At 38.1% G+C, this 18560-nt stretch overlaps 1 protein-coding gene across 3 annotated transcripts in view; it reads left to right on the plus strand.

Moving 5' to 3' along the window:
* Positions 1–18560, plus strand: part of PITPNB (phosphatidylinositol transfer protein beta) — a 67659-nt gene that overhangs the window by 36463 nt on the left and 12636 nt on the right. For all 3 annotated transcript variants that reach the window (XM_077948702.1, XM_015149974.3, NM_001266329.1), the window contains 1 exon segment: positions 9129–9206. In XM_077948702.1, coding sequence (XP_077804828.1) covers positions 9129–9206 — 78 coding nt within the window.

An 18560-nucleotide genomic window follows, 5' to 3' on the forward strand; every position in this document is an offset into this window, starting at 1 on the left:
ATCTTTCTCCAGTTAAAGGAACAATTGTATCTGTCTAAAGAGAGTGTGAGATTCTTTATCGCGGACATGCTAAAGTGTGTCAAAGTGACTTACAAGTTCCAACTGTTGGTTGTGTAGTATGTGAGTGCTCCTTCACCAGAGGGTTTGAGTTTTGCAATTTACTAAATGAACAGCCATTTCAATTGCTTGTCAAAGGACTATAATGGGGTTGTTGGGCTCATCTAAACTGTTTCTGAGCAGCTTGTAGAAGTCTCAGGTGAATCTTTTTAAGGATTGTGATGTCAAAGAAAATGAATTGGTTTTTAAAGTTTGTACTTTTTGCTTGTTCTTTATTTGGTGAGTATGTCTTGGTAGGAAGAACAGTGTCCTGTTTTAGTTGAGGGCAGGAATATACTAAGCCAGTACCTGTTTTTTTGAAATATCAGTTGCCTTTGGGAATGAACATAAATGATTTGCTTTTCTGTACATTAGTTCTTTTTACTTTGAACATACCATTCCATTGTTTGAGTTTTTTAGTGAGCAACCTGACACTTCTTAATTGTTTTTATTGTTTAAAAAAAAGGTATTTTGCTCTTTTTAAACATATTATTTTCTAAAAGTTGGCAAACTGATGAAACTGGGTTTATTTGGATTGAACCTTAGGGGCATGTAAGTTTTGGTCACACCTTAAGCAGTGCTTGTTTCTTGTGCTCTCAGAAGGATTTGGTATATCTTTTCTTTTGATCATTCAGGCTCTGAGACAGTGCCCAGGTGTTGTATATTTGAGTAGATAGTCTTGGTAACACCTGCTTTACTGCACTGTCTTTAGAAAAACTTTGTAATTGCACTCTCTAAATAATCTTTATAATATTAAAACTTTTTTCTTTTCAAAATTAAAAAGAATGATGGAACATGACCAGAAAGAGTTAAATATTGGTAGAAGCCATGTGAAGTGGTTAGTATTTGTAAGGTTTTGAGCTACAAAAATGACATTTTCTTATGGGTCAACCTAATACATCCTCCAAATTAATTTTTGGTAGATGATACCCTAAATGGTCAGCAGTCCTTTTGGTTCTCTCTCACAGCTTTCAAGAAACTCCTGTGTTTTAGATGTTATATTTGTTCCAACTGCTGCTGCTTATTTCCTAAGAAGGGCTTTCTGCTTCTTGGAGCTGTGCAGTGGCTACCCAGCTCTTTAGACTGAAAAGAGCTTTTGTTTATTAGAAGTCTGTGGCTGAGATCCAGGCAGTCCTAGGCGGGCCTATGGTTGCCAAATGCTGCTTTGGCTGTTTTCTTCGGCATGAACAGACACACACTTGATCTCGGTAGAGTACCATGTCCTTTTGCTGTTAAAATGAACCTAGACATTCATTTCTGTCTTAAAAATGTGTTACTTATCACTAAGGTATGTGATCCAAAAACTCTTTATTAAAGTGTGTGCATACTAAAAACATGAGAATTGTGACCCAACTCCTAACTCGAGATGAATGCATGTGATAGTAGCTTTCCTGAACTTAGGGGGAAAGCACCTCAAATATGTGTTTTGAGGTAGCAGTGATTTTGCTTATGCTTAAGAAATTTCTGTTTGTCAAACGCTTGTCTCATCTCGCCTTCACTGCACTGTGAAACAGACTGTTGTCAAGGTCTTTTGTAGTAAGTTAGAGATTTTTCCCCCATCTTCAAAGAAGATATAAATAAATGTAGGCATGGTTTCTATTAAAAAGAAATGTGAAAATGTTTCCTACATTATTCTGCTGCCTTACATGGTCACACACTTTCAGATCATTTCCAGTAGTAGATTTAGAGAATGACCGCTATATTTGAAGGCATGGTTGGAGAGCAGTGCCCTCTTGTGGGAAAACGACATATTGCTTATGTGGTGCTTGCTTTAAACATTAGCAAGGATTTTAAAATTTTATTAACTGGGTGCAGTGGCTCACGCCTGTAATCCCAGCACTTTGGGAGGCTGAGGCAGGCAGATGACCTAAGTTGGGAGTTTGAGACCATCCTGACCAACATGGAGAAACCCCGTCTCTACTAAAAATGCAAAATTAGCTGAGTGTGGTGGCACATTCCTGTAATCCCAGCTACTCGGGAAGCTGAGGCAGGAGAATCGCTTGAACCAGGGAGGCTGAAGTTGCAGTGAGCCGAGATCACGTCATTGCACTCTAGCCTGGACAACAAGAGCAAAACTCTGTCTCAAAAAAAAAAAAAAAAAAAAAATCGGTATGTACAAGCATGTTTTGTACAAAATGCTTTTTCACTAGAACTCATTATTAATTTAAGGTTTATTCCTAATTTCTTCCCTGTTTTAAAAGTAAAAAGGGCAGGGAGGGTAACGAGATGATGGGGGTGTGAATAGGATTTGCTTTAGTTCCTTGGGTGGGGGATGAAATTCTCTGAGAGGCAGAAAATGTTTTTGAGCAGCTCATGGCAGATATTTTTAAAGAAATAAGTATAAACAGCTCCAAGTCAAGTTTTTAAAGTGCATTTCTTATAAAAGCCCCTTTTCAGCATTTCTTATAAATCCCCTTTTCAGTGTAAACTCTTTTTTAGGGAAGGCTCTCTAGGCTGAGAGGGAGGAAGCATCCCTTCAGGTACTTGAGTCTAATCAAATGGTAGAGTATAAATCACATTTTTGCAATAAAGGATCATGATTGGCTTTGGTGTCAGACAGGGCGGCATCTGAGTCCTGGCTCTTCTGCTAAGCGATGGTGGACTCTGGCAAAGAATTTCACTTCCCTGCCCCTAGTGGTGGTGATAGTCCAGTACCTTTTTTTCAAGTTTTTGAGCCTTAACTGGAAGAATGTGGGGGCCTGCCACATAAGTGTGTGCTTCAAAATGGTAGCAGAAATGATTTTGTTTATTGGATTTTGTTCTTACTGTAAAAAAGTGTTTACTTTTTTTCATATTTTAACTTTTTCATATTTAATATTTGTTAACTGAATGCTAATGAATTAAATGGAATCTTGGGACTTAGAAGCTGAAGGCCAAATCATGAACTAACATTTAGAGTGAGAGAGGGCTCACTTTGAATTTCTAATAGGGTGTTTTCCCCCATTTCAGTTTTAGGAAATTGATACAATTTGGTCAGTGATTTACTATCATTTCAGGAAACATGCATTTTTGTAAGTAAAACTTTTCTAAACGTATCACTTACATTTCAGGTATATGCAGTATAATTTTAAAATATGTAATGTTTAACAAGTACCTTTATGGAATCAACTTGTTTGTTAAAACTCATTTCATTGGTGTATAGAGTTTGAAATACCTTCATTTTTAAGTGCTATAATATATAAACGTATACTAGTAATAAATACAATATTACAATAATAAATATATTGTATATTTGTGCATGAACTGCCCAAAGCAGTAACCCATCTCCCCTGAGGAGAGTGCTGGGGTGTAGCCCATGGGCAGCGGCTTAAGGCAGCTCACTAGCTCCTGTAGCTCTGGGCTATACAGGAATCTCAAGAGCTTGCTCCGTTGGGCCTCACTTTCCCATCTTATCTTGGAGCACAGCTATTTGGTTTCCTTGCTGTGTTGTAGGATATGGAGTGTGTCACATAGCCATCTGGTTGTAACTTTTTTTCAGGGCTGACATTCTGATTTCTTTCTCTATTAATTTGTATCCTTCCAAAGGCTTTAGGGGTCTGCCTTCATAAACATGACAATGTTGGTGATAAGGATAAGATCAGAAAGAATGGAGTGAGCGATTAGTTGTGCTGTAGCCTAGCAGTACTGTAGACGGAGCCACTTCATGTGGATCACAGTGGCAACACAGCATAGAGCTATTGACAACCCCTGCTACCCTCCCCACCACCCACATGCCAGGCTCACCCCCACCATCTGAGGACACTATGGAGGGTCTCTGTGAGATCAAAAAGATTACCAAAAAAAAGTGTGAAAGTATTCTGTTCAGGGGTATAGATTTGACTGCATTTCTCAGTTCTCAATACAGTTGTTTAAAATTCAGCTTTTAGGATTCATTGGTGGCAAGCCAGTAAGGTTTAATGAGAGGGCTGAATTATAGAATATTTTTTAATGCAGTTTTGTCCCTCTGAGGTACATTCAGTAACAGAAACTAGGCCAACAAGTTATTGACAATTAGTGGTCCTTTGGGAATCTGCTTTAATGAATAGATAAGAATGATTTGTAATTAGCATAATAATTATATGCAAATGAATGCTTCTGAATTGCTCTAAAACACTTCTGAACTGTTTAAAAAGCCCTCCTGAGATCTTGTTACTCTATTAATTTGTGTAGCAAATCTTTTTTTCATAGATCATGCAAAGATAAACTTCAGCCCAGCCCCTGTCCGAATGATTATGTATTCCAAGGTGGTAGGACCTGAATTAATGAGATTTACTTATACTATATTAATGGTACTCTGTGGGAACCTGAAAGGTTGAGGAGTCACTAGGGAGATGTAATTAAAAATAGAAAAGAAAGCTGCTTATTTGAAAATAACTGTTGAAATCAGTTTCTTAAACAAGTTAGTAAATGTTTCTCTTTACACCTCTGTTATTTGCTTTTGCAAAATTTAATGCAAACATTTTTTTTTAAATGGGCTTACTTACTCTTTGGAGTCTCGCTTGAATTTTGTCAGCTCGAGTTACTCGTTTGGCATTAGGGTCAACAGTGATAGGATCCAGGAGCTCATTTAGGTGCCCCAATACTGGAAAATTCAGGGCAGTGCTAATAAATGATGATTGTTATTTATCTTCATATTTAATTCAGCTTTATCCTCCATCCTGGGCTTTATTTTTAGGATGTGATTAGAGGAAATAAGCCTTGCTAAGTTGAGCTGCAATACCCATGCATTTAAACTTAATGATTATCTTTGAGCTATTTTAATAGACACCTAATTAATCATTTTATGCTAAAGGAAAGCATTTTATATAGCAGCCTGCAGGATCCTAATCTCTCTCTCAAGCTTTTGTGTTTACCCAGTAAAACACCCCCTCTCCACAGGGTGGAAAATAGGGGTTGATCTTTTATAAGCAGGTGCCAAGGAGTTGCTAATGCTTGTGGTTTGGGTACTCTTTTTCCTTAGTTTACACTTAGCCTCACCTCTGGTAACCCATGCTTGGTTATTTAAGCAGTTTCTGGTGTCTGGAGCTCATCTCAATTTTTCCACAAGCTGTCAAGAAACTCTACCAGCCTGCCCCCCACCTCCTACTCACTTCCCCATTCATAATTAGGAGTTAAATCTGGGCTCAGGGACATTTAATTTGGCTCAGCACAGACAGATTTTGTACTTTCATTTTTGGGGGCAGCCACTATGCTCAAAGATTCATGAAACTAATATTCTTTGTATTCGAAATAAATCTGGTTTCTATTGAGAGTTTCTGTTGAGATCTGTAGAGTGAGCAACAGATGTACACCCAAGAGGTAGCACAACTTTTGTATTCCAGTGACAGAAAACAGTTATTTATAAGAAATTAATGAGTGTATTCTGTGGCTCCAGTGTGGAGCCTCAGTAATCCATTTATTTACCATATTATATTTTATTTTGTTCTCCAAAGGGTATCCTGCCTGTTTTTCTTAAATAAGAGTTTTCAATTAAATAGAGCTGTATTAACACTAATCCGAATATACCTTATGCTGATACCATTGTATTTTTTCGTTGTTCAGGCACTATTATTGGTGGAGCAAGTAGTGTCTAGGGATATTACACCTAACTTGATAATGATGGTTTTACTAAGCCCTTATCCTGGCCAGGCCTCTGGGCATTATACAGATAATTAAAATTGAATCATAAAAAATTTTAAACACAATGCACCTTAGCAATAAGATTTTTCTACTTTTAAACATGATTTTAAAACCCATTTTAAAAAATGCATTTCCTTAGCCTGGTGAATTTGCTCTCTTTTTTTCCCAAGGATTACAGAAAGTGCATAGCAAATTCAGCCTTCAGAATACCCAGGAGCTGAAGACTCAAGTAGGCTACAGCTGTCTTCACCCACAGTATTCTAAAAGAACTAATGAGATGAGAAGTCTGCAGCTGGTGGCAAGCACAATAAACCATGAGCCAAGGGCTTCTCTTCATCAGAGCCTCCCCTTTCCCCATGGGATCCCAAAGGAGACAGAATACTAACAAAGCCAGCAGGCTGTCTCATTCCACACTATTGCTCATTTGCAGCTATAATTGGTAGCTGAGGTTGCATTCTGTATGCTGAAACTGTCATACATGAAGGAATATATTTGTTCATTGTGATACGGACATAAATCGTTCCGTTTTCAGATATAGCAAGACCAAACTAGATACCCAACAGTGGAAATGTAGCAAAGAAGATATTGTTCAAAAAATTAGGTGTTTGTTGTGGAAATACAAAGCTGAGGTTGTTAAAAAGCTACTTCCTGCTTCTTAATATCTTACCACTTAATTCAGCTGATTAAACATTTACATATTCTTCATATTCAAACTAATGTAAAACAGAAATTTCTAGGTTTTGACAAGATTCATTATTCTCATCTTTCAAGGTTAAAGTGCTATTGTTAATAATTGGGTTTTGTTATGTTTTCGGTATAATGTCTTTAATATTTTTCTGCTTTGTATTCAAGAGGAGAAAAAGCAGAGAGGGGAAGACTTCATTTCATATATACATGTGTATATGTGTATGATGTTTTACATGCAGTTGTGCTTCATAGGAAAATCCACTTTGATATCTCTAGTGCTGCAGCTTCTTGGTATTTTTGAAACGTGGTTTGATTATCTGGCATTTGTTGACACCTTTTGCCATCATCCTGTGTGGTGTACGAGAATGTGCCCAGGACCAAGGCTAAGGAGGCTTGAGTTGAAGTGCTGGGGTAGTTGAGCCCTACCACGTCCTTATCAGACTGTGGTTTTAGCATCTTTCAAATGATGGAGCTTGGGTGGTCTTTACGGTTCATTTCACTTCTATGATTCTGTGAATCCATAGTTCAGATTTTTCTCCTCTTAAACATGATTTTACAATCCATTTTAAAAGTGCATTTCCTTTGCTGGTTTTGTTTGGTTTTGATTCTGACAGTAATTGTCTCCATTCTCTGTTGGCAGTTAACAGGTACTTCCTGGTGTTTGAGTTACCTGTTCTTTGTTTGCCTCTTTCTTTATCCTAACTAGACTGATTCTTTAGGAGCCAGAACTGTGTTGGTTCTCCTTTACTTCATCTGTTTCCTTGAATTACCTCTTATTAATAACATCTGGTGTGCTACCTTCTATATGATGGCTGTTCAATAACTAGATTTTGATTGAGGGAAATGATGCTGAAAGTGATTATTTGATACAATGTTAAATACTTTCAAGTTTTGAAAAAAAATGAGCTTGCTTTTAGGTTTTAATTCCAAGCCTCTGACCTAGAAGAAAATGTTTTATGGTGTTGCAGGTTCATTTATGTTAATAGAGTAGCTTATTTCTCATTGTAAATCCAGGTCTTGAAACCACCTGTACACACAGTTGATTCTTTTGTCAATCAGAAGTGGAGTTATTCATTTTTAGGATGAAGTTAAAAATTGAAGTTTAAGAACTCATACTTGCTGACAGTAACTGACCTTTCTGCTGCTCTGCCCAGACATAGGAAGTAAGTCCAGTTGTCCAGCTCTTTGCAGACTGTCCATCCCAGTTTGTCATTCCTGGGTAATGTTGATGCCTGTGGCTGTGCCACATTGCATGTTTTAAAGCATTAAGTCTCAGTATAGTGAGACCTATTTGCTTGTTTAATAATTTTAGGTTATTGTTGGTCCTTTTTGTAGACAACCTTTAGAGAGGCTTCAAGTTCTGGGTCACATATTTACACAGTTATCTTTCTTTAAAGTTTTGTTTTCTCTCTGAACTGAACATTTTTCTTTCCTCACATAATTTGTTTGTAACTTTCTCTTTAGGAATTATTAACATGGCATATGCACTTACTGAGTAACTGTTAAGTTTTGAGTGGCTGCTTCTCAACATGTTTGTTTGTTTGTTTTTGATTTGCGGAAAGTTCGTATTATACTGTAGAGCATGTTCAGTTCTTGCTTTTGCTTGTACTGCCCTTATCTCTAGAACAGTGATTTTAGTTAAGGTTTCATATCTGACATATCTGAACATTTTTCACTAAGTATGAGGTCTTTTCACAAATTCCGTAAAGGACCCCAGAGTCAGAAAATCTGCTCAAGAAGCAAGGGACTCTCCCCACCTCTCTTTCTTTGCAATGTTTTAAACTGACCAACTGACCATGGTCAAGTTACTGTTGTAAGTCTCTCTTATTATTTTTATTAATCTGGGCTCTAGCTCTTCAAAAGTAATTTTATCTTTTTTTCTGGAGAGAGAGAGAGAGAGAGAGAGTATGTGTGTGTGTGTGTGTGTGTGTATGTATAACGACAAGAGAACTTTTGTAAAGCAGGTAGATTTTAAAAGATTTTCTTTTTTCATTTCCTCCATTCTGTCAGGAAAAGGATATACTAAGGGAAACAATTTACACACACTAGAACCCTGAATAAAACCTTTATTTTAGAGCCGTTCCCCTGTGGGATATAACTGAGGCAGTCCCGTGACACCCCTCCCTTGCCTCCTTTGACAGTGGGGGGCTGACATGAGTGCACTCCTTTTGTGAGGAAGCCAAGCCGTGTGTACCCCAGGGCTCTCTGAACAAGGGTTTAGAGAAGCCAGTCACGAAATTGAGATGTCCACCACAGACCCAACTGTAGGAAGAGGTTGGGGGATGCTACAGAATCCATAGTTCTGATTTTGTTCCCAGCCACAGTAGTTGCTCTGGCCAGCATTAACAGTCCAGTGTCATCATCTCCCTGTAGTGTCAAAACTGGGATGGGTATGTTTTATTCTTTGAATGTGATTATCCATTTATCAAAATACTTAAATTATTAAAAAACTGTTGGAAGGTTTGTTCTTGGAGACAGCTGTCCAGTAACCAGAGTGGATTATTAGTCCAAGACTTTTATTATTTCTTATTATGTAGTTATTTAGCCCAAGGTAAAAGTTTAATGCAAAGGAAACCAAACTGAAAACAATGGACAGGTCCTGAGTATTTTTCTACTTTTACACAAAAGCACAGTGAGTCTGATTGATTTCTGTCTTGTGTTTCGGTAGCTGCAAAGAGCTGTTCTGGCAAGGTTAAAGAATATTCTCTGGTTTTCTTCTCTGCCTCTGACTTTGTTTTGCTTTGCAGGACTACAAAGCTGATGAAGACCCAGCATTATTCCAGTCAGTCAAGACCAAGAGAGGCCCTTTGGGACCCAACTGGAAGGTACCGGATGCTGACCTTTCTGACAGGCATAGTCTTGGCAACAGAACACTTGACAGGTCCTGAGTCTTGAGGAGCTGGTGACGTTTAAGTGAAAAATAGAAATGGCACAAAAATAGTTTTATTTGCGATAAGGACTTACAGCCAGTTGCAGTTGGCCAGCAAATCTGTGCTGCATTAACAACTGAACAGAGCCAGACTGTCACTTTCAGCATAATGCTGCTCCAATAACTCTTAAAAGAGACAAGTGATTTAGTCTTTGGGGATTGTAATGTTCTCTTTTGAGACCTGAAGCAGTATAAAAATCCATGTTAAATGAAGGTCTCTAGTTTAAGTTTAGTCTTAGTAAAAACTGAACAAGTTCCCTTCACCCAAGCTCATATTCCTGGACTTTTAATAGTTATATTTTTGGAAAGCAGGACACGAGCGAGCAATTTTTGTGGCAAGTAGTTTTTGTTTTTGTTTTTTTGAGATGGAGTTTTGCTCTTGTTGCCCAGGCTGGGGTGCAGTGGCACAGTCTGGGCTCACTGCAGCCTCTGCCTCCTGGGTTCAAGTGATTCTCCTGCCTCAGCCTCCCAGGTAACTGGGATTACAGGCATGTGCCACCATGCCTGGCTAATTTTGTATTTTTAATAGAGACGGGGTTTCCCTATGTTGGTCAGGCTGGTTTCAAACTACCGACTTCAAGTGATTCACCCACCTCGGCCTCCCAAAGTGCTGGGATTACAGGCGTGAACCACCGCGCCCAGCCAGTAGTTGTTTTTAAATAAAGTGCACCCCTTTACTTTATTCATGGAAGTAAGGTAATGTCAAGGTAATAATTTAAATTGCTGTAGAAATATAATGCATTTTAAAGACATCTGCTAAACTAAATGACAGATCCTTAAAGAAGTTTTAATGTGTTATTGGCAAGTTATTACAGCTAATTTGACAGAAGAAGAGCATAAAAACTTAAACATGCCCACAGCAGATTTTCTACTCACAGGGTCTTACTTGGTAACCAACCTTTCTGTGCTGAAGCCAGTCACAGGTCATCGATAAATGATGTCTAGATACTAGTTGTTGCATGCAGATAGAGGATTACTGTTACAGCCCCACAGAGAGCTCATTGAGTGGTTCTTCATGGGTGTTAGACTGTTTTGTGGACCGTCTTGTGCATCAACTATAAGGAAAAAAGAGTTTAACTTTGGTTTATAAGAAATGATTCATAACTATCTTATTTTCACATTTGTTCTCTGGGTAGAGTGTAGTTCAAAATTCTCCCAGTTTTAATACTTAGCATGTTAGGCCAATCTTGTGTTACTATAAAGAACCTGAGATTGGGTAATATATAAAGAAAAGAGACTTGGGCCAGGCATGGTGGCTCACGCCTGTAATCCCAGTACTTTGGGAGGCTGAGGCCCTGGGGTGGATCACCTGAGGTCAGGAGTTCAAGACCAACCTGGGCAACATGGTGAAACCCCATCTCTACTAAAAATACAAAAATTAGCTGGGCGCGGTGGTGCTTGCGTTTAATCCCAGCTACTCAGGAGGCTGAGGCAGGAGAATCACTTGAACCGGGGAGGCAGAGCTTGCAGTGAGCCGAGATTGCAACATTGCACTCCAGCCTGGGTGACAGAGTGAGACTCCCTCTCAAAAAAAAAAAAAAAGAGGTTTAATTGGCTTACAGTTCTGCACACTGTACAGGAAGCATAGTGCTGGTATCTGCTTTTGGGGAGCCTTCAGAAAGCTTACATTCATGGTAGGCAAAGGAGGAGCAGACATCTCACATGGCGGAAGTGGGGCAGGGAAGTGTGCCAGGCACTTTAATACAACCAGATCTCATGTGAACTCAGAATGAGAGCTCACTTATCACCAAGGGGATGGCTGAAGCCATTCATGAAGGATCTGCACTCATGATCCAAACACCTGTTAGAGGCTTTACCTCTAACATTAGGGATTTGCATTTCAACATTGGGGATTGCATTTCAGCATGATATTTGCGCAGGGACAAATTTCCAATCTATACTACCCAGAAAGTGATGTATACCACTTATAAATTAACAAATTCAGCCTGCTTGATGTAAATTTGCTTTAATGGATTTAGAAAATGTCCCCACCCTTTTCCAGATTTCTAGCTTCAGACTTTAGAACTCAATCTTAGTTGGAGGGGAAGCCCTTTGAGATTTCACACTGGTCTTCTAAACAAGGACACCATGCCAAAGAGCAGCCCAGATGGTGGCTACCTCCACTGGCGCTGTAACTTCTGAAAAAGTACGTCTTATTCCAATGCATAGTAGCTCTAGCTGACAATACTTTTTCAGGGAGTAAAGGGGTATGAGGTTGAGACCCAGAGGTGAATTAAATATTGTATTTTCTTGAAATAAACATTAGAAGACAATGCTACATTATGTGGTGGGCTTTATGTTTGGGCTCAAATCCTTCCTGTAGGAACTCCTAACTGATTTTATAACAGGCAGCAAAAGTAGTTTGATACTATGAGTTGTGCCGATTTCTAACTTTTTAGGAACTTGGAATATATACCATGTCTGGCCTGATTTTTAACTGATACGGCTTTGTCTTTTATTATTGACTAATGATTGAAATTCTAGAATAGGTTTAATTCTTAGAAATAATGTGAATTTTATATTTCTGCAGGTTGCAGAACTGCAGTTTTTTTTCCATTTTCACCCCTGTGTTAAACATTAACTTATTAGGCTGGTAGGGTGCTGGTCGTTTCTGCCCATTTGCCGGTTGATTGTTCATTTTATCCAGATGATGGTGGATCCAGCTACTCTTATAAATTGAGCTACTGCCTGACTGAATTTATGTGAATTACTGTGATCTCAGAAATAACTAGTGCAGTCAAGAATAACTAATAATAATTAAGCCATCCACTCGCTGCTGTGGAGGGAAATAAAGAGTAAGAAGATAGCTGATAATATGGCATACAGGAAATTAGGAACCTTTGGACTTGATCTTACCAGTGTCTTCTGTAAACATGTTTAGCAGGCCCTCTTTGCCAATTACTGTCCTGGTGGAGGCACTGAGGGTAGCACTAGGGAACGATAATAGTTGGAAATTTTTATACTTCTGAAATGCAAGGAAGTAATAGGGAACAAACATATAATAATTATGGCTTAAAGGAAGAAGAAATCTTATTGTGGACCCACTTACCCAGGGTTGTGTGGAAGAATGTTCTTATAGAAGAGCTGCCTGGTAGTTCCACGGTCCCTCTCTCAAAAGGCCTCCGTGAGCCATTCCCACACTTACCCTTCAGCAGAAACCTGCCTTACCAGTACGAATTCCAAAGTCTATTTGAAGCTAAATGCAAATCCCATGATGTCTTTGAAACTTTTCCTTATTTGTCTGATGGTGATATTTTCCCTCTGAATTATTGCAGTATTTACTTCCTGTCTGCACCAGACTGACTAGGGGAAAATAAACTTTTCCTTGGTACCAGGTTCTGTACAAGGTTACATTTAATCTTTACAACCTTCGTGTGGTGTAAGTTCAGCTGCTTTATTTTATATAGTTGAGAAACTTGGGCAGAGAAACACACATAATAGTTGTAGGAGAAACAGCACAACGTCTGCCATTTCTGGAACACCTGATTCAGTGCTAGTTATAGCAGTGTGTAAGGTATGAAGATGTAGCAGGTTTTAACTCTTAATCCAGTGACTCCTAGATCACCGTTCTGTACCTTTTATGCCCTGTTGCATCATTGGCAATTGTGTGACTCCCTATTCATGGTATTTGCCAGAATTTGATAATTTCTGTTACACTAGTGGTACGTTTTCAATGGTCAGGGAATCTGTAAGTGTCAGAGGCACTAAGGGAGATCCATTAAAAAGCCATTGGGAATCTACACAAGTTGCCACTTAACGCTCACTCTGAGCCTTGATTTCCACATCTCCAAAATGGAGATGATTTTAGCAACTACCAGAAGGTAGTTGTAAAGACTGGGTGAAATAATGTTAAGTTCTCAGCACAGAAGAAGTGCATAATCAGTGTTAACCGTTATCATTGTCATCATGCTTTTGTCTTTCGTCTCTTGGGGTTGCTGAGATCTATAAATGTGACCCTGTATTTATGACACGTAATTCTTATCTGTCTAGTGTCCAGGGAGTTCCCCTCATTCTAGAATGTGTTCCCCTCATTCTGGTATCTAGGGATTGTTAAACACATCCGGGTTCACGTGTCTTTACCCCTCATGGTTATATATGTTTAATGAGTGATTTTATTTGGTTATCCATAAAGTAGAGAGCCACACGGTTTAGAGAGGATTCACTAGCATGGGATGATGAGGTTGCTAAGGAATATATTTTCATATTTTCCACATTTGTTAAGAGTACAGACAATTTTTTTAGCCTATGATGTGATACATATCTTTTATTTTTAAAAAACTACAAACCCAGAGATGCAGGCCTCAGTTGTATATTTATTTTCCCTCTGAAGAAAGAATTTTTAAAATCTGAGTGCATGAATTATATTTTTGTTACTTAGGATTCAGCACTTGATGAAGTGACTGTGTGCATAGTAATAGGAAAGCGATTTATAACCTGATTAAGAATTTTGCTTCAAGGCAGAATTGTACATTTCTGATGGATATAAATGTCTTGCTTCTCTATAGCACTGTGTGCACGTGTGTGTGTGTGTGTGTGTGTGTGTGTACCTGTTTCCATTTGTTTTTAGCTTTTCAGTTTCCCTTCTCTGATTTGAGTGAGGAATTGTCATTTTAACAGATTGAAACACTACCTTTGAAGATTGTGGTTTCATTTTTATCCCATGGCAAGGCCTCATTTCTTCCTTCATTTAAGCCAGACATCTCTTGAAGATTTAAGCTTCTGTGTCTACAAATACATGATAGTTAATAATTAGGCCTCTAAAGGTCTTTGTAGGAGGCTTTGTCAAAGCGGCTCTGCCTTATAGGGCTTGATGTGTCTCGGAAGTCTCAGCCAGAGCTCTGAACTTCGGAATATATAAGGGGATCCGGTCAAATAAATAAGTTGATCCAGAAATTATGGTGGTTTTTAAATTATCTTTATGTACATGTTCTTTCTCATCATAAAGGCATGCCCCATTTGTCTTTTGTGTTAACTCTAGCCTGAGCTAATGCTCCGCAGTCAGAGCTTGGCTGTTCAGCTTTTCATACTGTTTAGCTCCTCAGTCAGCTTTAGACTCATTCTAGAACAACTGTAGAGGCCATTCTGGATCCTTCATGCCAGTGGAGGGAAACCATATTTGTGCATGATAGAGATGTTAATTTGTTTCATGCCATGCTACCAAGATTTCTTTCTTTTTCTACCCCATGTCTGAAAAGATGGTGGTACACTTGGTGTCCGTGACCTAAGATAAGGAAACTGCAAAATTTTTTTGGCCAGGGATAGGAGGAGTAGAAGTGAGTGATGAGGGAAAAGTTGAAATTCAGGTGTGGAAATCTCTTTTGAGATAGAGAGTGGCAGGAAAGCCACCCAGAGACTCATGTGGCTTATGAGCAGTGTTTTTTACTTGGTAGCCGCCCTAGTGGAAAGACTGGGAGGTGCTCTCTTGTTTCTTAGCCTCAACATGTCTGTGAGATCCAGGGAGGATACAAAGCATTTGAAAACATGTTCCCTCCCTGTAATCTCACATTTGAAACCCCATAGTGGGTGGCATAAAGAGGCTTAGTAATTAGTTTCTGGTTAGACCACATTTTGGATTATGTATAATAAAGCAGACCTTCAAGCATGGCTGAGTTTTTTTTAATATCTAGTTTGATGACTACATTTTTAATTTGATTTTTAAAATAAATACATAGCACATAGTATGTACTAATTATGTTAACTCCTATGGAGGATACCAAAAAAAAAAAAAAGCTTTTCCATGTCTTTAAGAAGCTAAGTGCTCTAAGAGCAAAACTAATTAATTCTAACCTTATCTTGGCTATGGAATGTCTCTGTTCTCAGGCAGAGTTAAAGGATTCAGGCACAGATGAATGAATGTCTTATTCAAGTTCAAGAAGTGATTTGGCAGTGTGAGCTTCTTGCAGAGATTCTTCCAGACACTTCCAGAAACAGTTTTCTTCATGAGTTTCATTTGAAGGTGAACTTGGGGTTTTGCTTGAAAATAGTGTCACTCCTGGAGTTATCAGACACAAGCATGAAGCATATAACATAGTCCTCTTTAGTGAAATGGGTGTGAGCCACACAAAAAATTAGGTTTGGAGGAACATGGAAAATGTGACTGATTATCCTCTCACAGGCAGTAAGTTTTCCTGTCTGGATCTTATTTCGCCTATTTTTGTGAAATTAGATTAACCTACAATTAGTTCAGTCTTTTTTAACTCACATTTAGTCTCACGTTTACTTCTTCCATTTAATATTTTCCATTTGCCCCACCAGATGGGACTCCTCCACCTTTGAATGCCACTAGAGTCTTGCCGATGACCTTCTCATGGCTCCCAGTGTGTCTTGGGTTAGGGCAGTGGTTTATGTATTCCCTCTGTCTTCCTTCCCCCCACTTCCTCCATCTCCTGTTGTTCACACTGAATTTTAAACGATAGGCTTTGTGTCTGACTTACCTTGATACAGGTCAGTGCCAAGCAGAGAGGTTTGCTCATAGTAGGGGCTTGTAAGTATTTGCTAGATTCAAGTTAACTACCTTAAACCAAATAAAAATCAAGTAAATGTTGGACTTCCCATGTATTTACAGAAATATAATGTCCAATGTAAGTCTGTCAAAATGGCTACTAAAATAAATGGTTACCTAAATAAAGTTTAGGTTACCTAAATAGAGAGAATAGCTGAGTTGGGGAATGGGGATCTGCTTGAAATTTCAGTACATAGACGTCAGATACATTTCGTAATCTTGTGTTGATATTTACTGATGCACACACACTGGCAGCACTCCCAGCAGTGCATTTATTTTTAACTTTCTTGGTGAAATCTGGGTTGGAAACTTAACATCACAAAATCAGCAGCTGAAATTAAGCATTCACATTCCCTTAAATTGAAAAATGAAAATATGAAGACAGTTATGAGCCTTATAGAAACTGCTGTGTCTTTGCAAAGTGTTAATTCTGGTTCAGTGTAGCATATACCTATTCCATCTTCATCCCAACACAGTTTTAAATAGGAAAAAGTATGTGTAAAGTTGACAAATCTCATGAAACTGAGGAGACTGTATTTTTAGAAAATACATTTCCAGAATGCCTTTGGATTCTTTTTAAAAAATGTTAAATCTCTTTTACGTTTGTTTATATTTGTTTGTCACAGATTTGAGAAACTAGTTCTTGTGGATAACATGTACTGATTGCTCACTCTTCCAGTTAAACACACTGTGTTTTGTTTAGTTACATTGTGTGCCTCTAGTATACATTATTCCCCCTAAGACCTCATCCACATACCTTAGAGTAACCTAATATGTGTTGTTAAATTAAAAACATGACTTGGGCTTGGGAGTTTCATTTACAGTTAGAAACATGAAATGTAAGGAATTCAGTGAATATACAAACTATTTAAATACAATTTTGGAAACATTTCACAACTAGTGCTTACTATATTACAGATGAAATTTAAATTACATAGCGATGAGTCATAATTTGAGGTTCTTGTTAGCCCATGACGTTCATCTTGTAGAACTTTTGATTGTTCTCTTTGTAATCAACCATTCTTTACCCTTTTAAGTTGTCCTTTTAAATTTTCATGCTCTATGTAAAACTCAGCAAAATCATTTTATCTACTTTCAGATTAGGAAAGAGTTAACTGTTTTGCCTTAGAGGAGGAAATGTTAGGTTTGGGCTGGATTGGAGTTGTGTGTTAAAGATCTTAATTCAGATTTTGGTTTTATTTGCTTTGGGGTTGTTTTTTAGCCAATGAAGAAGAAAGAATCAGAAAACTTTATTTAAAACTTTTATTTTAGGTTTAGGGGGTACATGTGAAGGTTAGTTATGTAGGTAAACACATGTCACGGGGATTTGTTGTACATAGTATTTCTCACCCCCGCTGGTACCCAATAGTTATCTTTTTTGTTCCTCTCCCTCCTTTCACCCTCCCCACAACATTTGTATTTTTTAAAGTCAGAGAGGAAGCTTTGTCTTACCCCAGGCTGTGAACCTCTTGAGAGCTGGGCAGAGACTTCTGGAACTTCTTTGGGTCTTGTGGATTCTAGAACATTGCTCTGAGTGTGGGGTCCCAAATATTTGCCCCTTTGAGATTTTTCACATTTTGAAGGTTACACATTTCTTCACTAGAATGTTGCTGATGCCCTAGAAGTGTTGATCATTTTATTTTGCATGTATACCTTGTAATTGCTTTAAAGAAGAATTAAATATGGGATGGACTAAACTTGTGTATTAAAGATCTTAATTCGGCTTTTAACTTGATTTTGTTTAGCTTTGTTTAGATTTAATTTACTAAACATCAGAAGAAAGAAGCCAAAGCCAGATTGTTTATAGTGAAAGAAGAATGAAGACTTGAAATAGCACCCAGATAATTTAGGGTAAAGTCAGTCTTTGTCCTAAAATACTCTGCTGAGGGCAAAGAAAAACTTTTTTAGCATCAATTTGTTTTTCTGCGTATTTGGTTTTTTTTAAATTTTAAATGATAATTTTGAAAATAATTGTACACAAAAGAAAATAAAAATTAGTTGTGTAATTTAATTACTATTATTTGGTATATTTTCTGATTCCTGTAGTTTATTTTGTTAGGAATGTTTATACTATACATAGATACCTATTTGTATTAATTCTCCTTTTTTTCCCTCCCACATTGTTGACTGTTATTTGAATTTTTTTCTTTTTCTTTTTCTCTCTCTCTATTTTTTGAGATGGAGTTTTGCTGTTGTTGCCCAGGCTGGAGTGCAATGGCACGAACTCAGCTCACTGCAACCTCCACCTCCTGGGTGCAAATGATTCTCCTGCCTCAGCCTCCTGAGTAACTGGGATTATAGGCACCCGCCACCACAGCCAGGTAATTTTTGTATTTTTAGTAAAGACGGGGTTTCACCATGTTGGCCAGGCTGATTTCGAACTCCTGACCTCAGATGATCCACCTGCCTCGGCCTCGCAAAGTGCTGGGATTACAGATGTGAACCACCGCAACGCTGGAAAAAAATGTTTTTTAATGGCTGTATGCATAATAGCCCATTGTATGGAAGGCCTGTGAAGTATTTCACCCCTCTCCTGTAGTGGGTATTTAAGTTAATAATTAATAAGTCCAGATTTTTGCTGTTACCAGATAAATCTGTGGTATTATTTCTTTACTTGATTAATAGGATATATTTCTGAAAGTGGAATTACCAGGTTAAAGGGTACAGGGTAGGATATGAACCGCTTTTAAGACTTTTTATTACCTAGTGTCAGATTTCACTCCAGGGAGATGATACCAAAAGGATTCT

This window comes from Macaca mulatta, chromosome 10 (assembly GCF_049350105.2).
Source record: "Macaca mulatta isolate MMU2019108-1 chromosome 10, T2T-MMU8v2.0, whole genome shotgun sequence".
Lineage (NCBI taxonomy): Eukaryota > Metazoa > Chordata > Mammalia > Primates > Cercopithecidae > Macaca > Macaca mulatta.